Source organism: Cotesia typhae, unplaced genomic scaffold (assembly GCF_013202065.1).
Source record: "Cotesia typhae breed Kobodo isofemale line unplaced genomic scaffold, CoteBio_Ctyphae scaffold_13, whole genome shotgun sequence".
NCBI lineage: Eukaryota > Metazoa > Arthropoda > Insecta > Hymenoptera > Braconidae > Cotesia > Cotesia typhae.
This window is the reverse complement of record NW_027423774.1, coordinates 11,193,045-11,211,852: the sequence shown is the minus strand read 5'-3', so window position 1 is coordinate 11,211,852 and position 18,808 is coordinate 11,193,045. Positions and strand designations below refer to the sequence as shown.

Below are 18,808 nucleotides of genomic sequence, written 5' to 3'. Positions count from 1 at the left end.
CAGGATAAGATTCAATTCTATTGAAAATTTTTATTTATTATATTTAAAAAATTTTTATTATGAACGTAGAATATATTTTAATAGGTGGGCATTATATCCCTTTCCGAATTGTCGAGATTATAGGCGACGGAGCGTGTTTATTCTCTACTCTGTCCCTACTGATATACGGCAATGTATCGAAGGCTGACGAAATTCGAAAAGAAATTGTTAAACATGTATCAAAAAATTGGACAAGATTTCAATGCGTCACACAAATCAAGGTGGCTGCCTCATGGCTTCCGTTGGAGAAGCGACAGAGGGTATAAAAAGACTACGATTTACGGGAAATTTTAATAACGGTCATTTCGATGCTTTGATTGATTTTGTCGAGTCAATGCATGGTGGTAATGTTCATGTAAGTAGTGATAATAATGTGCAAAAAAGTAAAGAAAATGTTTCATTCTTAGTGTCTCAGACTAACGAAAATGTGTCAGTGGCAGTTTCACAGCCTCAATTAGTTTCTAACATTAATTTATCAAATTTGAATTTAAATAGTGATGATAATGTGCAACAAAATGATAAAAATGTATCATTTTCAGTGTCTCAGCCTAAAGAAAATGTGTCAGTGGAAATTTTACAGCCTCAATCAATATCTAAAATTAATTTATCAGGTTGAAGTGAATCTATTAGTGATAATGTAATACCCCTTCAACCAAATAGAGGAAAAAAAAGGAGGAAACGATTTACAAATGCAATTAGGAATAAACAATTGAGACAAGCTGCTTCAAAATATAATAAATTTCATCCTGAAGTAAATAGAGAAGCTGTAAAAAGGTACGTTTCTCAAAACCAACATGTTAATCAGGCAGCTGTAGTTAAATACAACCAAAAAAGGTTACAAATTAAACTAGCACCTTGGCAATCTAAGACTTTGTCTGGCTTTCACTACAAAACGAACATCGATTATGGAAATGATAAAATTGTAAACATTGGAAAACGATTACCGTCTATTTATTGTCGTGCTTTAAAATGGATGGATGAACCTCCAGGGATGTGCTGCAGTGATGGTCAAGTCCAGCTTCCTACAATTGAGCCCTACCCTGAACCTATGAACAGTCTCCTTATCCATCAAGACCCGCTTTCAGAACATTTCCTTTCCACGATTCGAAAGTATAACGGATGTTTTCAGATGACGTCATTTGGAGCAAAAGAAGTGAAGGAGGGAAATTATATGCCAACATTTAAAATTCAGGGCCAAGTGTACCACAGAATAGCTAGCCTTATGGCTGAACCTCATCAGCATCCCTCTTTTCTTCAGTTGTACTTTCTTGAGGATGATAAACGTGAGAGTGAAATCCGTTGTGGAATTACTTCTGGTGTTAAACCCGAATTAGTTAGCCAACTACAGAAGTCGCTTCATAAAAATAATAAATATATTTTGGATTTCAAGGCCGCTATCGATTCAGTTCCTAAAGACCAAAAAGAGTTCAAGGTTGTAATTAATGCCGATAGAAAACCGCAAGGTCAGCACAAGGGTCGTATTAATGTTCCTCAAACTAATGAAGTAGCAGTTGTTATTGTCGGTCAGGCTTTCGAAAAAAGAGATATAATTCTTTACAGTAAAGAATTAATAGACAATATATTAATACGGATTAGTGAAACGCATTGTGCATACGATGCTCTCCAGTACCCTTTGATGTTTTTCCGTGGAGAGGATGGTTATTACATAAACATACCTAAACGTGACGCAAAGACTAGGTCCCCTCTCAAGAAGACTGTCTCTGCTTCTGAGTTCTACAGTTATAGGTTAATGGAGCGTGTTAGTGAAATATGTCATTTAGTACTCTTTCGTAATCGCTTTAATCAGTTTTTAGTTTCCATGTATGCTAAGATTGAAACTGAAAGGCTCAATTGGATTCGTAATAATCAAACAAAACTTAGGAGTGAGGAATATATCGACCTAAAAGACGCTATGGTAAAAAGAGATGGACAGTTTTCAAAACTTGGTAGAATGGTTGTATTGCCGTCTTCGTTCACTGGTGGACCCCGCTACATGCATGAACGAACTCAAGACGCTATGACGTACGTACGGCATTTCGGACGTCTAGATTTATTCATTACATTCACTTGCAATCCTAAATGGTCAGAAATTGAAGATCTTTTGAGACAAGGACAAAAATCTTATGATCGACACGATATCATTGCGAGGGTATTTTGTTTGAAAGTTAAACACATGATGAATCTTCTGACAAAAGGTTGTATCTTTGGCAATGTAAGGTGTAACATGAACACTGTGGAATGGCAGAAGCGTGGACTTCCACATATTCATATTCTTCTTTGGTTGGAAGAAAAAATAAGACCTGACTCTATTGACGAAGTTATAAGAGCTGAATTACCTGACCCTGATCAGGATCAAACACTTCATGAAATTATTAAATCAACAATGATTCATGGCCCGTGTGGAGTTTTCAATTTCAGTTCACCTTGCATGCTGGCTGGTATTTGCACTAAACGATACCCAAGGCCTTTCTTAAAAGAAACTCAAACAGGTGAAGATGGATATCCTAAGTATCGAAGGCGGTCTCCGGAAGACGGTGGAATAGCAATAAAAATTAATGGAAATGATATTGATAATCGATGGGTGGTACCATTTAATCCTGTTTTGTCACGTACTTTCAAAGCTCATATCAATGTTGAGTATTGCAATTCAGTTAAATCTATCAGATACATCTGCAAGTACGTAAATAAGGGTTCTGATTAGGCAGCGTTTACCGTTGAAAATTTAGATGAGGTTTCTAGGTATGAAGCAGGACGATACATAAGCAGTTCTGAAGCAGTCTGGCGTATTTTCGGTTTTCACATTCATGAGAGATATCCTCCTGTTGTTCATCTTGCTGTTCATCTAGACAATGGTCAAAGAGTTTATTTCACAGAAGAGAACATTGTTAATAAAATCACGAATCCAAAGAAAACAACGCTTATAGGTTTTTTCGATGTCTGTAAAGTAGATGGTTTTGCGCGAACTCTTTTGTATAGTGAAGTTCCAGGTTATTACGTTTGGAGAAACAATGAATTTATTAGGAGGAAAAAAGGAAAAGTGACAGGTTTTCCAGAAATTAAAAAAGATCATGTGTTGGGTAGAGTGTATACTGTCCATCCCGGTAATGCTGAATGCTACTATTTACGCCTTCTCCTACATGAGATTCGTGGTCCTACTTCATTCAATGTTTTAAAAACTGTAGAAGGGGTAGAGCATCCGATTTTTCAAGCAACTTGCAGAGCACTTGGATTATTGGAAGACGATATTAACTGGGATCGTACTTTAGAGGAAGCTTCTATTTTTGATTCTCCTTATAAAATTAGAGAGTTATTCGCGATTATGTTGGTTTTTTGTCAAGTGGGAGATCCGATTAAATTATGGACAAAGTACCGGGAAAGTTTGGCAGAAGATATCAAGAGACAAATGGAAAGAGAGAGTAGAGATGTTGAACTGATCGTTGATATCGTTTACAACCAGTGTCTTATCCTTCTTGAAGATATTGTTGCATCAATGTCAGGTAAGTCATTGTTAGAATTTGGACTTCCAGAACCATTAAGAGAGCAAAGCAACGTTACTAACAACCGTCAGTACATAAATGAATTGGCTTATGATGTTTCTCAGTTGATCGAAGCAGTTTCTGTAGGGGTTTCGAAATTAAATGACGATCAGAAACAAGTTTATGATGAAGTCTTGAACAGTATTGATTCTAATTCAGGGAAGTTGTTTTTTCTTGATGCTCCTGGTGGAACTGGGAAAACTTTCTTGATCAATCTTCTGCTTGCTAAAATTAGGAGTAGAAAAAATATTGCTGTTGCTGTTGCTTCGTCAGGGATTGCAGCTACGTTAATTGATGGAGGCAAGACGGCGCACTCAGCTTTTAAACTACCTCTCAACTTGAATCATTCCGATAATCCCATTTGTAATATCTCAAAGCAAAGTGACATGGCGCATGTACTCAGAGAAACAAAAATTATAGTGTGGGATGAGTGTACTATGGCCCACAAGAAAGGTGTTGAGGCTCTTAATCAGACACTTCAAGACATTAGAGAGAATAATCGACTTATGAGTGGGTTGACTCATCTTTTAGCTGGTGACTTCAGACAAACTTTACCTGTTATACCACGAGGGACACGTGCAGATGAAATTAAAGCCTGCCTAAAATCTTCAATTTTATGGCCTAATATAAAAGTCCTATCGTTGAAAGTTAATAAGAGGGTAAGTCTTCAAAATGACTTGAGAGCGAAAGAGTTTTCAGAATTATTAATTGACATAGGTAACGGAAATCTCCCAGAAGAAGAAAGAAAAATAACCTCTCCAAGTAACCTTTATGAAACTGTGGGAGAGTTGATTACATTGATTGATAGAATATACCCGAATATTCAACGTGGTGCATTAGATAGTTTATCATAGTTAAATGAAAGAGCTATTCTGACTCCAATAAATGAATCAGCTGATAGGATTAATACCTTACTGATAGAACAACAAACAACTGAACATATGAAGTATGAGTCTGTGGATACAGTCATAGAAGTAGAGAAAAGTGTTCATTATCCTGTTGAGTTTCTGCATACACTTAACCCGCCAGGCATACCACCTCATATTCTTCATCTAAAGATTGGTACACCAATAAGGTTGTTGCGTAACTTGAATCCTCCCAAATTATGTAATGGCACCAGACTACAGGTAAAAACTCTGCGGAAAAATTTAATTGAAGCGACCATTTTTACAGAAAAGTATGAGGGAGAAAATGTATTCATTCCAAGAATACATTTGATTCCATCGGATTATCATTTTAAATTTAAGCGTTTACAGTTTCCAGTTAGAGTTTGCTTCGCGATGACTATTAATAAAGCTAAAGGGCAGAGTTTAAAATTAGCTGGTGTAGATTTACAAAGTGACTGTTTTTCCCATGGTCAATTTTATGTAGTATATTCAAGAGTAAGTTCCTCTGAAAATCTCATCATTCTTCAACCAGAGAAGCGAACGACGAATGTTGTATATAAAGAAGTTTTAAACATGGAAGTACATTATTTTAGATTTTATATATTTTTAACAATTATTATAAGTAATCATATGATAATATGTTCTTAAATGTAATAATTGAAAGAAATAAATTAATGTGATAAAAAATAAAAATTTCGTTGATATTTATAAAAATTGCCATACATAAAAAATAAAGAACATCAAAGTGAAATTTACTAAAATATATAACTCAATGGGTTTAAAAAAATAAAACAAAAATATAATATATATTTATTTTAATGTTGGTAATTTTTACATGGTTTAGGCCTACTGGGGACCCGCCATGTAAAATAATGGGAACGCATCTTACTACACAGTACCTTATGGGTGATGCGGAAATCTATGTAATGACAGATTTAATGACTAACTGACCCATTGATTGATTGATTGATTATTAATAATAAAATACTTTTCTCATATATTTAATACTTGCTAACACCGGTCATCACAAACAATCACTTTTGTCTCAATCAAAATTTATATTCATTATCTTCTTGAAATTAATCATTTTGTTTATATTTTTCGTCTAGGTTATACCATAAAATTTTATTGTATGCCCAGCGAAGCGGGCGGGTATCAGCTAGTATATATATATATATATATATATATATATATATATATATATATATATATATATATATATATATATATATATATATATATTATGAATTGGGTTGGTTTTCGGGACATTTTTTACCAATGATGGCAAGTTTCAGGATATTTGTTGCTTATGAGGACGGTCCTAAAATCAATTTATGTACAGTGGCATATTTCGGTACTCCAATAAAATTATCTCAATTTGTATATACATCTGAATGTACGTAAATTAATTGTATATACAAATTGCAAATGGTGTGTTTCAGGACATTTTTGGTCCCGATAGGTTTTTTGACATTAGTTCGTCATAACGCTGTCGTAGAGAAGACCTTCATAACTATTTATTACGATTCTGAGTCTCAGACTGCAATTAAAATATTTAAAAATATTTGAAGGCACAGCAGTATTCTGCGCAATTGTATATGTTCAACATATAAGTGTAATTGTGTAATTTTGAGCGCTTAAAGACAAAGTGAGCGGGAAGTTTCAGGGATGGCCTTTAGGGTCAACCGTCGTCCTAACTTTTTAACTTCCTGCTAAAAAATTGAAAATTTTCAAAATTCGGGAAGTTATTGGTTTTACCCGGTTTTGCAAAAATCGAGTTTCCACTAGATTTTAACGTTTTAAGGTCTCAGGAAGCTTCCCTGACTACTCCCGCGATGCTGTCTGCATGTCTATATGCATGTATTTCTCGGTGTGTGTGTGTGTGTGTGTGTGTGTGTGTGTGTGTGTGTGTGTGTGTGTGTGTGTGTGTGTGTGTGTGTGTGTGTGTGTGTGTGTGTGTGTGTGAACCTCTCATGACTTTTGAACGGCTTGATCGATTTTATCGCGGTTGGTGCTATTTGAAAGGGCTTGACCAAACTTAGATTTTGAATATAATTTGGATCGAATCGAACTAGTAGATTTTAAGAAATCTCAAAAATAAAAATCAATATATTTCAAATGTGTTTATTTTGGTATAACTTTTGAACAGCTTTACAGATCAGTTCTAAAAATTAATCACCTTTTAACATAAAACAACCACGTCGAACACCTTCAGCCTGGTCGAAATCGGTTGCTTCGTTCGTGAGTTGTCGTTGTCGAAAAAAAACTGAAAAAAGAGTTTTTCCGGAATTACTTCGAAATTCTTAGTTTGATCAATTCAAATTTAAAGATTCTTTATTGAAAAGTTATTGCGGTTTGAAAATTCGAAAAATAGTATTTTCTTCAACTGCTATCAGACTTTGGAGCTTAAAAGCATAGAAAATCTATCTCTTTCAGCTCGGAGAGCTCAAAATAACACATAAATTGTATTTTCGAGCTTGAAGAGCCCAAAAACATCATAAGTGCAATTTTAAGCGCCTAGGCATGAATTTAGCGGGAAGTTGCAGGGACGGCTTCCGGGGTCAACCGTTTTCATAAATTTTTTTTCAAGTTATAAAGAAAATCTAAGGCCTATCTATTAAGTTTTTTCGCCGACCAGCTTGTGCTTCACTGTGTATATTTTTTTGTTTAGAAAAAAATTGTCTACACAAAATAATGAATATGTTCTTTACCGTAGTCTAGCCTAGAGAAAGTTACGAGCGAATAACAATTTTATTAAAATGACAAAATTCATTTTTAAAAGAAATTTGCTCGTAATTTATTTAGGCTAGACTAAGTTGAAAGATTTGTCTATACCTTTTTGTAAAGAATTTTTTTCTCAGTTAAAAACAATGAGTAACCGTGCAAAAGCTGTTGGGAAAAGAAACTTTACAAACGGACCTCAGATTGTTTTTATTAAAATTTTGATTCTCAACAGAAATTCGCTCGTAACTTTTTTTAGGATAGACTAGGGTAAAAAATACCCTTGTTTATATTTGTAGAGAGTTTTTTTTGACATTAGAAAACGATACATAGTAGATTATTAGCTGGGTGGAGACAAAATTTCATAGATGGACCTCTGATTTTTTTTAAATAAAATTCTTCTTTTAAGAAGAAATTCGCTAGTAGCTTATTCTACACTAGACTAGGATAGAAAACATTTCTATTCTCTTTTGTAGAGAATTTTTTTCTCAATTAAAAACTACACACAATGGAGCACAAACTGGTCAGACAAGAATCTTTATAGATTGGCCTTTGATTTTTTTTCATAAAATTATCATTCGCAAAGACATTCGCTCATCCCTTATTCTAGACTAGACGTGAGATAAAAACATCTTCATTCTTTTTCGTCGATAATTTTTTTTCTCAATTGAAAACTTTATTCATTGAAGCACGAACTATTCGGAGGAGAAACTTCGTAGATGAACCTCTGATTTTTTAAAATTGAATTTTGATTTTACAAAGAAATTCGCTCGTTTAAAAATTTCTAATGAATAAATATGATCTAACAGAAATTAATTTCGTAAAATTAAATATTTAATAATCATTAAAATGAGGTAATCATTGAATAAATAACGTATGATAATGATTTTTTATTGATTTTCAAAGGATTGATAAAATCATAATAGTAATCAACGTAATAAAGTTAATTTTATAGTATTATTAGTAATAAACAAATAAAATTCAAATACTTCATTCAAGTAGTTGAACGATTTTATCGCGTTTTATTTTTTTTTTTTTTGCGAATTGTACGAAGAATTAAATCAATTTCAACATTTTTCAGCACTTTGTCAGCTTTTTTAGCTTCTACACACTCTTTTTTTGTAGGTAAATGTCCCTTCTTGATGAGTGGATCAAATATATACATTATGTGCTGCTTAAAGGGGTATTCTAGTCTAGAATTTCAAAAAAATCGATTTTTTTTCATATTTTCAAAGTTTAACTATCTAAGAATATGTATACGAAAGGATTTTTGAAAATTCGAATTATTTTCGGAGATATAGGCATTTTACTGACCGGGTCTCCAAACTGGTTAGGCACGGTATAATCGGATAAAAGGCATTAGGGATTCTCCGTCTACCTGAATCCCCTTTCTCAGTAAACCTTTTGTTCCTTTATATATATATATATATATATATATATATATATATATATATATATATATATATATATATATATATATACAGGGTGTCTCAGAAGTCGTGAGCCACCGGACAGGGTGTGGTAGAAAATTGGATTCTGAATAGAAAAGTCCTTTACCATTTTTCGATCAGACCCATAGAAAAATTACTACAAATTTATGAAAATAGACCAATGAGGAGCGCGGTTTAGCGGCAGAACGGTAGGCGCAAGAGCGAGCGAGTGGAAGCGCGACAGGCAATGAGTGCGCGCTCGCTTGCACACGTGTGATATCATTGCTCAGTTAAAGCGGGATGCCCGCATGCAATAATAATGATCAATGATACTCCTGTAAATAAAAAAATTAATATTAGAAAAATCATCCCATAGACAGCCCCATAAAATAAAAAATGTGCGATTTTTTGATAATTAAAACTCAAATTTTCGGTGTCACCGAAAAATGAAAAAAAAAAAAAAGCCAACAATCATATTCAATGATACCCCTGTAATTAAAAAAAAAAAAAAGAAAAGTTATAAAAGTACCCCATACACTCTGAGATACAGCCCCATAAAGCCAAAAATTTGCGATTATTTAATGATGAAATTCAAATGATCAGTGTGCACTTGAAGTTAAAAAAGCAATAAAAATAATCAGTGACACTACTGTAGACCAAAAAAATTGAAAAAAATAAAAAACTACCCCATAGACAGGGAGATACAGCCCCGTAAAGCCGAAAATTCGCGATTATTTAATAATGAAATTCAAATGATCAGAGTGCACTTGAAGTGAAAAAAAAAAGCAATAAAAATAATCAGTGACACTACAGTAGGTGAAGAAAATTTTTAAAAATAAAAACTACCCCATAGACAGGGAGATACAGTCCCATAAAGCCAAAAATTGTGCGATATTTCAATAATTAAAATAGAAATTTTCGACGACTACTCAAAATTTCAAATAAAAATCTAGGACTAATAGTTAACTATACCCATAACAATCAGAAAAAAATTAAAAATTACAAAAACCACCCCATAGACACTAAGATACAGCCTAATAAAGCCGAGTATTTCGGGATTATTTAACATAAAATAACTCGGAATAACTCACAGAAAATTATCTTTCTTTCCAGTTTAACCTTTTTATGAATTAAAAAATCAAAATTTTGGAATCCACCCCATAAACACCGAGAGGCAACCCCACAATGCCACAATTGTTCGATTTTTTATTGATTTAAATTGAAATTCTCGGTGTCTACTCAAAATAAGTAAAAGAAAATTATTGTACTTTTTAATGTTGTCTCTGTTATAAAATAATAAATCAAAATTTTAGAATCCACCCCACAGACACCGAGATACATCCCCATACAGTCGCTATTTGTCGATTTTTAATTGACTTAAATTGAAATTCTCGGTGTCCACTTAAAATAAAGAGCATAAACTCATTCCACTTTCCAATTTACTCTTTTTAATAAATGAAAATATCAAAATTCAAGAATTCACCCCATAGACCCCAAGATACGCCTCCATAAAGCCGCGATTTATCGATTTTTTGTGGATTGATATCGAAATTTTCGGTGTCATATGAAAATTTGAATTTTAATTATTGAAAAATCGCGAATTGTTGGCTTTATTTGGATGTTTGTTAGTGTCTATGCGGTGGATTTTCAAGAGTTAAGTTTTTTTATATATATATATATATATATATATATATATATATTGTGACGTGGGAAATTTTCTCCACTAACAATTTCACATTAGATGTGTTCCTTTTCTTTTTTTTCTTCCTTCGTTTCAAGTATTATTTAGTTTAGTTGGTCAAGCTGATGGAAGGCGGAGATTCGACGCGCCTGTGTCGCCCAAGAGTTGCCGGCCAGAATGCGAAGCTCGAGGTAACAATAAGCCGAACCGCGCCAAATTATAACGTAATTTACTAGGCAAGTTACTAGGTAATTAAGAGAGTGTGAGAGAGAGAGAGAGTGAATGAGACACGCGACCGGGCGAACCCTCAGTTCAGTTCGCAACCAACGACCCGGGAGACCTCTGGAAGTAACAACGATCGACGAGGGAAACCCGGCATCGGAATTGACCAATGGCAGGACGTGAATCACCGGGAGCACACCAGGGCTCCACCTGAACACCGGAAGGAGTACTAAATTGAGTATCGACCAACCATCGACGATGGAAATTTATCCAACGACTGCTGATTGGACGCGCAGCGTGGTAGCTGTGCTAGCGAAAAACGACATGTTGCTGGAAAAAGAAAACGAAAAATCCGGCAATTCTGAGCCGGCCACCGACACGATTGTTGAACCTATTAATTTTTTTGTTTTGTCACGCTACGAATAAATTAACCGATTGTCTTAATAAGTTTTCTACGCTAATTCAGCCGCTCCTTGGCGAATTAATTAATTGTACGAGTTTGTTTATTTGTGAGCCGATCGAACCGAGGTTAGAACTTCTCTCGGGAGTTATTTTATTTGTCAATCGACAAAGGTCGAGAAATCAACGTACGTTTTGTTCCTTTTCCAACCCCGGAATTTCCGAGACGCCATCGCCGAGAATCTTCAGCCGCCGTCAGCCCGCCGTCACCTTCTGCCTGGAGTCACACCTTCACCGAGAAGTCTATTGAACTGGGGTAAGTGCGGTCGCAGTTATTGATACACCTGGTTGACTTCATCGAGGCCGTGTTAATTCGATTCGAATGACAATTAATTATTGATTTTATTTAGTTATTGAGAAATTTGGTGTAATTGCGCACATTTGAGACGCAATTCCGTTTTGTGACGTCAGCCAGGTATTCGGTGCCAAAGATTATGTTAATCCGTTGTGAGGAATGTTGTGTGCTGTGTCAATTTAATTGACCAAGTTTTGAGATTGCATGCTGAATAAAATTGGCTCGAAGCAGGGGCCATCTGTGAGCGAAACTAGGAACCATACCTCGAGCTTCGCCCCGCGTATTACCCGACGAGTAACATTAGTTACCGACAGTCCCCTTACCCGCCGCGACTGATAACTGATCGATCGATTGTGACATCGATAATCAAAATACGACAAATCGATGCGACTGATAACTTCGGACTTGGCTGTTAAGAAAGACATACGAAACAGTTATAATTCTGATTGTAATTTGTTCTAAATTTTATGATTTGTTTATGTCGAAGAAAAGCGAAACAGTTCATTTTAATTTTCTTTTGATTCATTACTTTTTTATTTATTTCACGAAAGGACGTAAAGGCACGTAGCTTATTTTGGTCAAAAATTAAAAATTGGTTTAATTACAAAAAAAAAAGGGCTAAGCCGAATATTATTTTTTTCTTTCTAATTTTAGTTATTTAATCTTGATATCATTAAAATTCGGTTGCTACGATCATTCGAATTTTTTTTTTGGGGTTATGAACTTCAAAATTTGCTGCTAAACGCAATACGACACCGTATACAAAAAGGTTTTTTTTGTTAATTTGTTAAAATTTGTTATTACGAAAGAAAGGCTACGACAATTATATTTTTGTAATTTTTTTTGAAAACTCAAATTTATTTGTTACGAAGAAAGTGACGATAATTAACTATATCGATGAGGTCGAAATTTTTTGCTGTTAGGAAAATAAACGCGACCTAGAACATTTTTTTTTGTTAATTTTTTTGAATTCGTTAATACGAAGCTGCGACATTTAATTTGTTTCGTTGAGAAATTCGAAATTTGTTGTTAAGATATGATAAGCGAAACGATTATTTTTTTTGTTTGTTAATTTTTTTATTTGTTGTGGCGATCATAAAGCGAAGTCAAGTATTTTCCTTAATTCGACATTTTGATTGTTAACCGAATAAATAAGAACTCATTATTTATAAGTTCGATCGTATTCAGATTGTTTTTTTTTGTTTGTCTCAATTTTTTTTTATTATTATTCTATTCGACAAAAATATTCCGCATCGATTTCGGATTCGCTCTACGAACTCTAAAATCTCTTCGACGTTGACCTGCCGCCCGACGACGATCAATTGCTGCATCCGAACCGTGGAACGTCGAGTTCCTGGCGCCCAACAAGTCACGAACCAGGTAAGCCAACATTTAGGTGGAACTCCCCGGTGCTGTCGACGCCAGCCCGTGAAGAAAAACCCATTATAAATTTTGGCGCCCAACGTGGGGCTCTTTTGAAGAGAATCCGACGCGTCGCGACTTATTCGAGCGAAACTTACACTAGACAGTTCAGTTAACTAATTACGATGAGTTCAAGCGACGAAAGTCCACACGACCCGATTAATCAACGTGAATGCGAGAGCATAGACGACACCGAGAACCCCCTCGATCAACCACCCCGCCAGAATCCGATCCCGCCTGCTTGATCAGTCACTCCACCTCCGGGTACCTCGAAGCAGGGAAACCCGAATGTTGAAGTCGACCCTATCGCAGCCGAGCGACGACGACTCACGGCTGAACGACTCCGTATTCAAGCCGAAGTCGCTGATTTGGAGCGACAAACTCGCGAGTTGAGTGCTCGGGAACACTCCATGCGTACCCTCGATCAAACAGGGTCGACAACCCGGACCGTAAATGAAGCCGACGAATGGGTTTACGCGTTAAACTCTCTGCAGGTTAGCGAAATGCTCGTGACCCTGAATGCGAACCCATTGGGGACTTCAGGGGTGCTACGAGACCATCTGCTGCGCGCGTTGAAGCGTAATGTCGACCCAGATACGGTATGGACCCTCGAAGATCAACCAATCACGCGATTTTCGGACGATCTCACGACAAAAGGAACCTACAGTCGCATGGACTTGCCTCCTCACTGCGTCAATGCGGTGGTGACGACGATGACGACCACCACGACAGTCACGACGACGGCTACCGGCCGATTAACGGTCAATACGACCTCTACAAATACTGAGATGTATTTGTTGACGGAATCGCGACCCCGTATGTCGATAGGCGAACCATCAAGGCCCACTCGAACTATCCCGAGTCCCCGAACAATCCGAACTCCTCCCCATGTACGATTCCCACCCGCAGCGAACTCCACGATGAGCCAGGTGAATCATCAGGCTCATAATGCCGGATGTTCACCAATCTCGAGAGAAACTCACGACTTGGACAGTCGTCAGGATCTCTCACGTACTGGTGGGGCTCATTATCAGCCCGCCATGTATGAACGCGTGTCCAAATGGAATTTAAAGTTCTCTGGACAAGACTCGTCTAAACTGGAGCCATTCCTACGACGTCTCGAGGAATGCCAGGTGACTTGTGGTCTTCACGACGCCGACGTGTTGGCTATTATGCCACTTGTTCTCACAGGAGCGGCCAAGACATGGTGGACCCACATGAAGGGGGCCATTGACTCATACGAGGTCTTGTGCAACGCTCTTCGTGAACGTTTCGGCGAACCCGATATTGAGTGCCGCCTCCTCGGTGAGGTCGTGAATCGCACTCAAGGCCCGTTAGAGTCAGGTTTGGATTACCTGGACTCAATTTTAGCGATGTGGGCATTAGTTAGTGAGCCTTTGCCGCTACGCCTACAGTTGAACTTCGCTTTCAACAATCTCCGTTCGGAGTATCACGTCGTGATACACCGTGAAGACTTCACATCGTTTGGCGAGCTGTATCGACTCGTCCGTGACTTCGATCGACCCAGGCGCCGCACGCAACCGCGTACCCCGGTCACGCCGAATGAAAGCGTGATGCCGGAGCTGGCGTATCAGCCCGATCGATACGTGTCTCGAGTACCGATTAAGACGACCAAATCGCAGGTGGCGGCCATTGATGACGTTTCGTCATCACCAAAACCACCGAAATCGCCAAACTCGCCTCGCAGGAAGAGGAAACCTTCCCCGACCTCAGGGGCGCAGCACACAGCCGTCGAGAAAACCGCACCACTGCCACCAGTGGCTGCGTTGGATGCCTCGGCGTCAGCTTTTGTGCCACGTGATAAGGTAGGACAACCTCGACCATTCACGATCGATCCTGGACTGCGAGGGCGCTGTTTCAATTGTGGCCAGGCAGGTCACTTGCGAACAGCCTGCCCGAGTCCACCCCGAACCGGTTACTGCTGGACTTGTGGTTCAGCAGATTGTACAACAGCTGGGTGCCCTGGGTGCATCCGCTGGCAACAACGTCGGGCTGCGTCGTCGGGAAACGCTTCCCGGGGACAGCAGTAGACGATCCACCGCTGATCTCCGCCGAATTTGGGATCGAAAGTCCGGTTAAAGAGGTGGTCGCTGTGGCTACCTTACCTCTACCGGACATCTTCGACATTGATATAGAGCCATTCGGCCCTGCGAACCAGAAACCCGATGCGAACAATTCCGAACCCTATGTACATCGACCCGTAATCGAGACGACCGCTCAGACCCGACCCAACCATAAGTGCAATGTATGTGCATCGACCGAACAGTTATGGCGCTGTCGGCAGTGCAGGAACGCGTATTATTGCTCGAAAGCCTACCAAGTGGAGGATTGGCCGATTCACCAGCACATTTGTGCCACCCCGGACGAACGAACACGAATATTTCGGGAATTGGCCGCTGAAATCTGCCCCGCAACGATGGAAGGAGACGATCAACGACCCTTCGTAAACGTACAGATCGGAGAACGCACTATTAAGGCCCTATTAGATACAGGAGCCTCAGTCACATGTCTCCGAGAAGTCGATGAACGCAATTGGGTCTATGGACTCGGCGTACGCGTTCGTCCGACGATCCAGAAGGCCGCCGCCGTGGCTGATGGATCAGTCATGTCGATACATGCGCTCGTAACCTGACCGTTGGCGATTGATGACGAGATGCGACTCGTTGAAGTACGAGTCATACCAGCCTTGAAGTACGAAATGATTCTCGGCATGGACGCAATCATCGCTTTCGGGATCTGCTACGATGGACATACCCGTAGCTGGTGGACCAAACGAACCAATGACATATACGATTGGGACTCGAAAACGTACATACACGAGCAAGACATCGCGGCAATTGTCGAAATAAAGCCCGAACAACAAAGCGCTCTCGACGAAATGCTGGCTCGTCGACTACCAGCCGTGAGATACACTGGTGAGACGACGTTTACGAACCTTTTGACCCATCAAATCGACGTACAAGGACACGAACCGATCCGACAACGGAATTACCCGACGTCACCGATCATCAAAGCCGAGATGCGCCGCCAAGTCGACGAACTACTAGCTGCGGGCATCATTGAACCCTCCACGAGCGCTTGGTGTAATCCGGTGATCATGGTGAAGAAAGCAACCGGGGAATATCGAATGTGTCTGGATTTCAGACGACTGAACGCTATTTCGAAACCGTGTGCCTACCCATTACCGTTAATGACTTGGATTCTCGATCAGCTAAGCGGCGCAAAATTTATATCGAAGATTGATGTGAAACACGCGTATCACCAGGTCAAATTAGACCCAGCGTGTCGAGAATACACCGCATTTTGTGTCCCAGGGCGCGGCATGTTCCAATACGTCGGGATGCCGTTCGGATTAGCTGGTGCACCTCCTCATTTCCAGCGACTTATCGACAAGATGTTGGAACGACGACGAGCACTCAAGGTCTTTGGGTACCTGGATGACCTGATAGTGGTCACTGAGACGTTCGAGGAGCACCTCGAGGCCCTGGAGGAGATATTCGACGCACTAGAAAGTGCCACTTTGAAAATAAATATCGAAAAATGCGAAATCTGTACTGATGAAGTACGTTATTTGGGGTACCGCGTTAATGATCAAGGACTGCTTGTTGATCCAGATCGGGTGAAACCCATGCTGGAGTTCCCTAGACCGTCAAACATGAAGCAGGTACGACGATTCCTTGGAATGGCGTCGTGGTATCCACGTTTCATTCCTGACTTTGCGACCCTGGCCGAACCATTGACGAGGTTGACGAGTAAGAAAGTCCGTTGGACTTGGACCGCCGAACAAGATACCGCCTTCGAAGCCTTGAAAGTGGCTTTGGCTACAGCACCAGTACTGGCGTGCCCAGATTATTCAAAGACTTTCGTATTACAAATCGATGCCAGCGCGACAGGCTCGGGTGCTGTTCTGACGCAGGAATACGAAAGTGGAGAGAAAGTCGTCGCGTACGCCAGCCGAATGATGAACAAGGCCGAGAGGAATTATTCGGCAACCGAACGTGAATGTCTAGCCGTTTTATGGGCCTGCGAGCACTTCCGACGATACCTCGAAGGCTATCGCTTCAAGGTGATTACAGATCACAGCAGTCTGCGTTGGTTGCGTGATTTGAAAAGCAAAACGCCTCGATTGGGCCGGTGGGCGATGCGATTAGCCGAATATCAGTTTCCGATCGAATATCGCAAAGGATCTCTGAATGATGTACCCGATGCCTTGTCACGAATGTTCGAGCGCGATGACTACGAACCTGATGATGAACTGTGTGCAGTTGACGAAGCCGAACCCGAACCTGATGACGTACCAGCGGCTGAGCGCGTTGACGACTGGTATACACGACGCAAACGGGACGTAATGACGAACCCGAACCGATGGAAAGGATGGCGAGTCGAAGACGATCGCTTATACCGATTTCGACCGAACCGATTGATTACCCAGGTCGTCGAGGACCTGGACGCCTGGAAATTAGTCCCACCGAAAGCTGCTCATTGGGGAATAATTGCCGAAAATCACGATCCACCCGAAGCTGGCCATTTAGGGGTCGAGAAAACAGTGAACCGAGTCGCGATCGACTACTATTGGCCGGGAATGGATGAAGACGTACGTAAATACGTCGGCGAATGTGCGACGTGTCAGACTGCGAAGGTCTCGTAGCAACCACCGGCTGGATTGATGTGCAGACGAACCGTCCATACGCCTTGGACTGTGGTAGACGCTGATTGTATGGAATTTCCGGCCAGTAAGAACCAATTTAAGTATATGATCGTGTTCCAGGACCTTTTCACCAAATGGATCGAACTATGCCCAATCCGGAAAGCCGATGGTCCTACGATCATTCGTGAGTTCGACAAACTCGTCGTACATCGTTTCCGCTGTCCGGAAGTGCTATTGACGGACAATGGAACCGAATTTGCGAACAAACTGATGGAAGAGGTCGCGCATGCGTATGGGATTCACCATTCACGAACTCCACCGTACCACGCTCAAGCGAACCCTGTCGAACGCGTTAACCGCGTCTTGAAGACGATGATTATTTCGTATGTTGAATTGGATCACCGACTATGGGACGAACATGTCCATGAATTCCGACATGCGTACAATACTGCCGTCCACAGTTCGATACACGTTTCTCCAGCCATGCTGAATTATGGTTGGCAACCCAGACCGCCGAAATACTACCGAAAACTGATCGAAGGTGACGTAGACATTCCCTGCCCAGATACTACCGCTTGGGAAAATCGTATGACCCGACTACTGACCCAACTCCATGATCTGGTAACTGACAATTTAGGACGTAGCTTCGAACGCCAAGCCCGCTATTACAATCGGCATCACCGAGACGAGCGTTTTGCCGTCGGAGATGTCGTTCGAGTTAGACAACACGTATTATCCCGAGGAGCCGACCGATTCTCGTCAAAACTCGCGCGTAAATATTCCGAAGGAACCTATATCGTCTCGAATGTCATTTCGCCTGTCGTTTACGAACTTGTTGAGCAAAATGGGCGACCGATAGGTCGCCAACATGTCAAAGCACTGCGACTCGTACGCCCACAGTCGAATAATACCGATCTCGACGATTAGGGACAAAGCTCGAGCAAAAATCGTACATTTAAAAATGGTTTGGTTGGTTTATGTATTATTGTTGCATGTTATATGTGTGGAATTGTAATCTTTACAGAATGTTGACCTACGAAGCCGTGCGGTATGCTCAGATCCTGTGTTGGGCTGAGTCCTTCCAGCCAGATTGGGTGAAGCCGCTGCAGGAAGCGGAAGATACTCACCGCCGAAGCTTACAGATCACGCCGCTTTCTTCGTCGCGAGCCAGGTTCTGGGCCCAAGTACGGTCCTGGTGGTACAGGGAACCACAACCCAACCACTCAGCGGTGATTCCGCTGATGTGGCGTTGCTCCTGCTGCAAGGCCGCCGTCGCGAGTCCGGGCCAGTGTGTGTTACGGGCTAAGCAGGTCCTGGAGAGCCATTTACGCCCGATACAGCAGGTGGAGTATGTCATGGCGATCTTGCGTCGACATACACCACCAACGCTCGTGCCGAAAGTGCCCCGCGACCTCGCCAGGATGCGAGCGATGACACTTGCCGAAAA

General features: G+C 40.3%; 1 protein-coding gene across 1 annotated transcript; it reads left to right on the top strand.

The window, feature by feature from the left end:
- Positions 1–271: 271 nt before the first annotated feature.
- LOC141534029 (uncharacterized) lies at positions 272–4,429 on the top strand. Its single transcript, XM_074253172.1, has 3 exons — positions 272–600; positions 700–2,715; positions 2,779–4,429. Exons 1-3 carry the CDS (start codon positions 272–274, stop codon positions 4,427–4,429), a joined length of 3,996 nt encoding a protein of 1,331 aa, XP_074109273.1.
- The last annotated feature ends 14,379 nt before the right edge of the window (positions 4,430–18,808 follow it).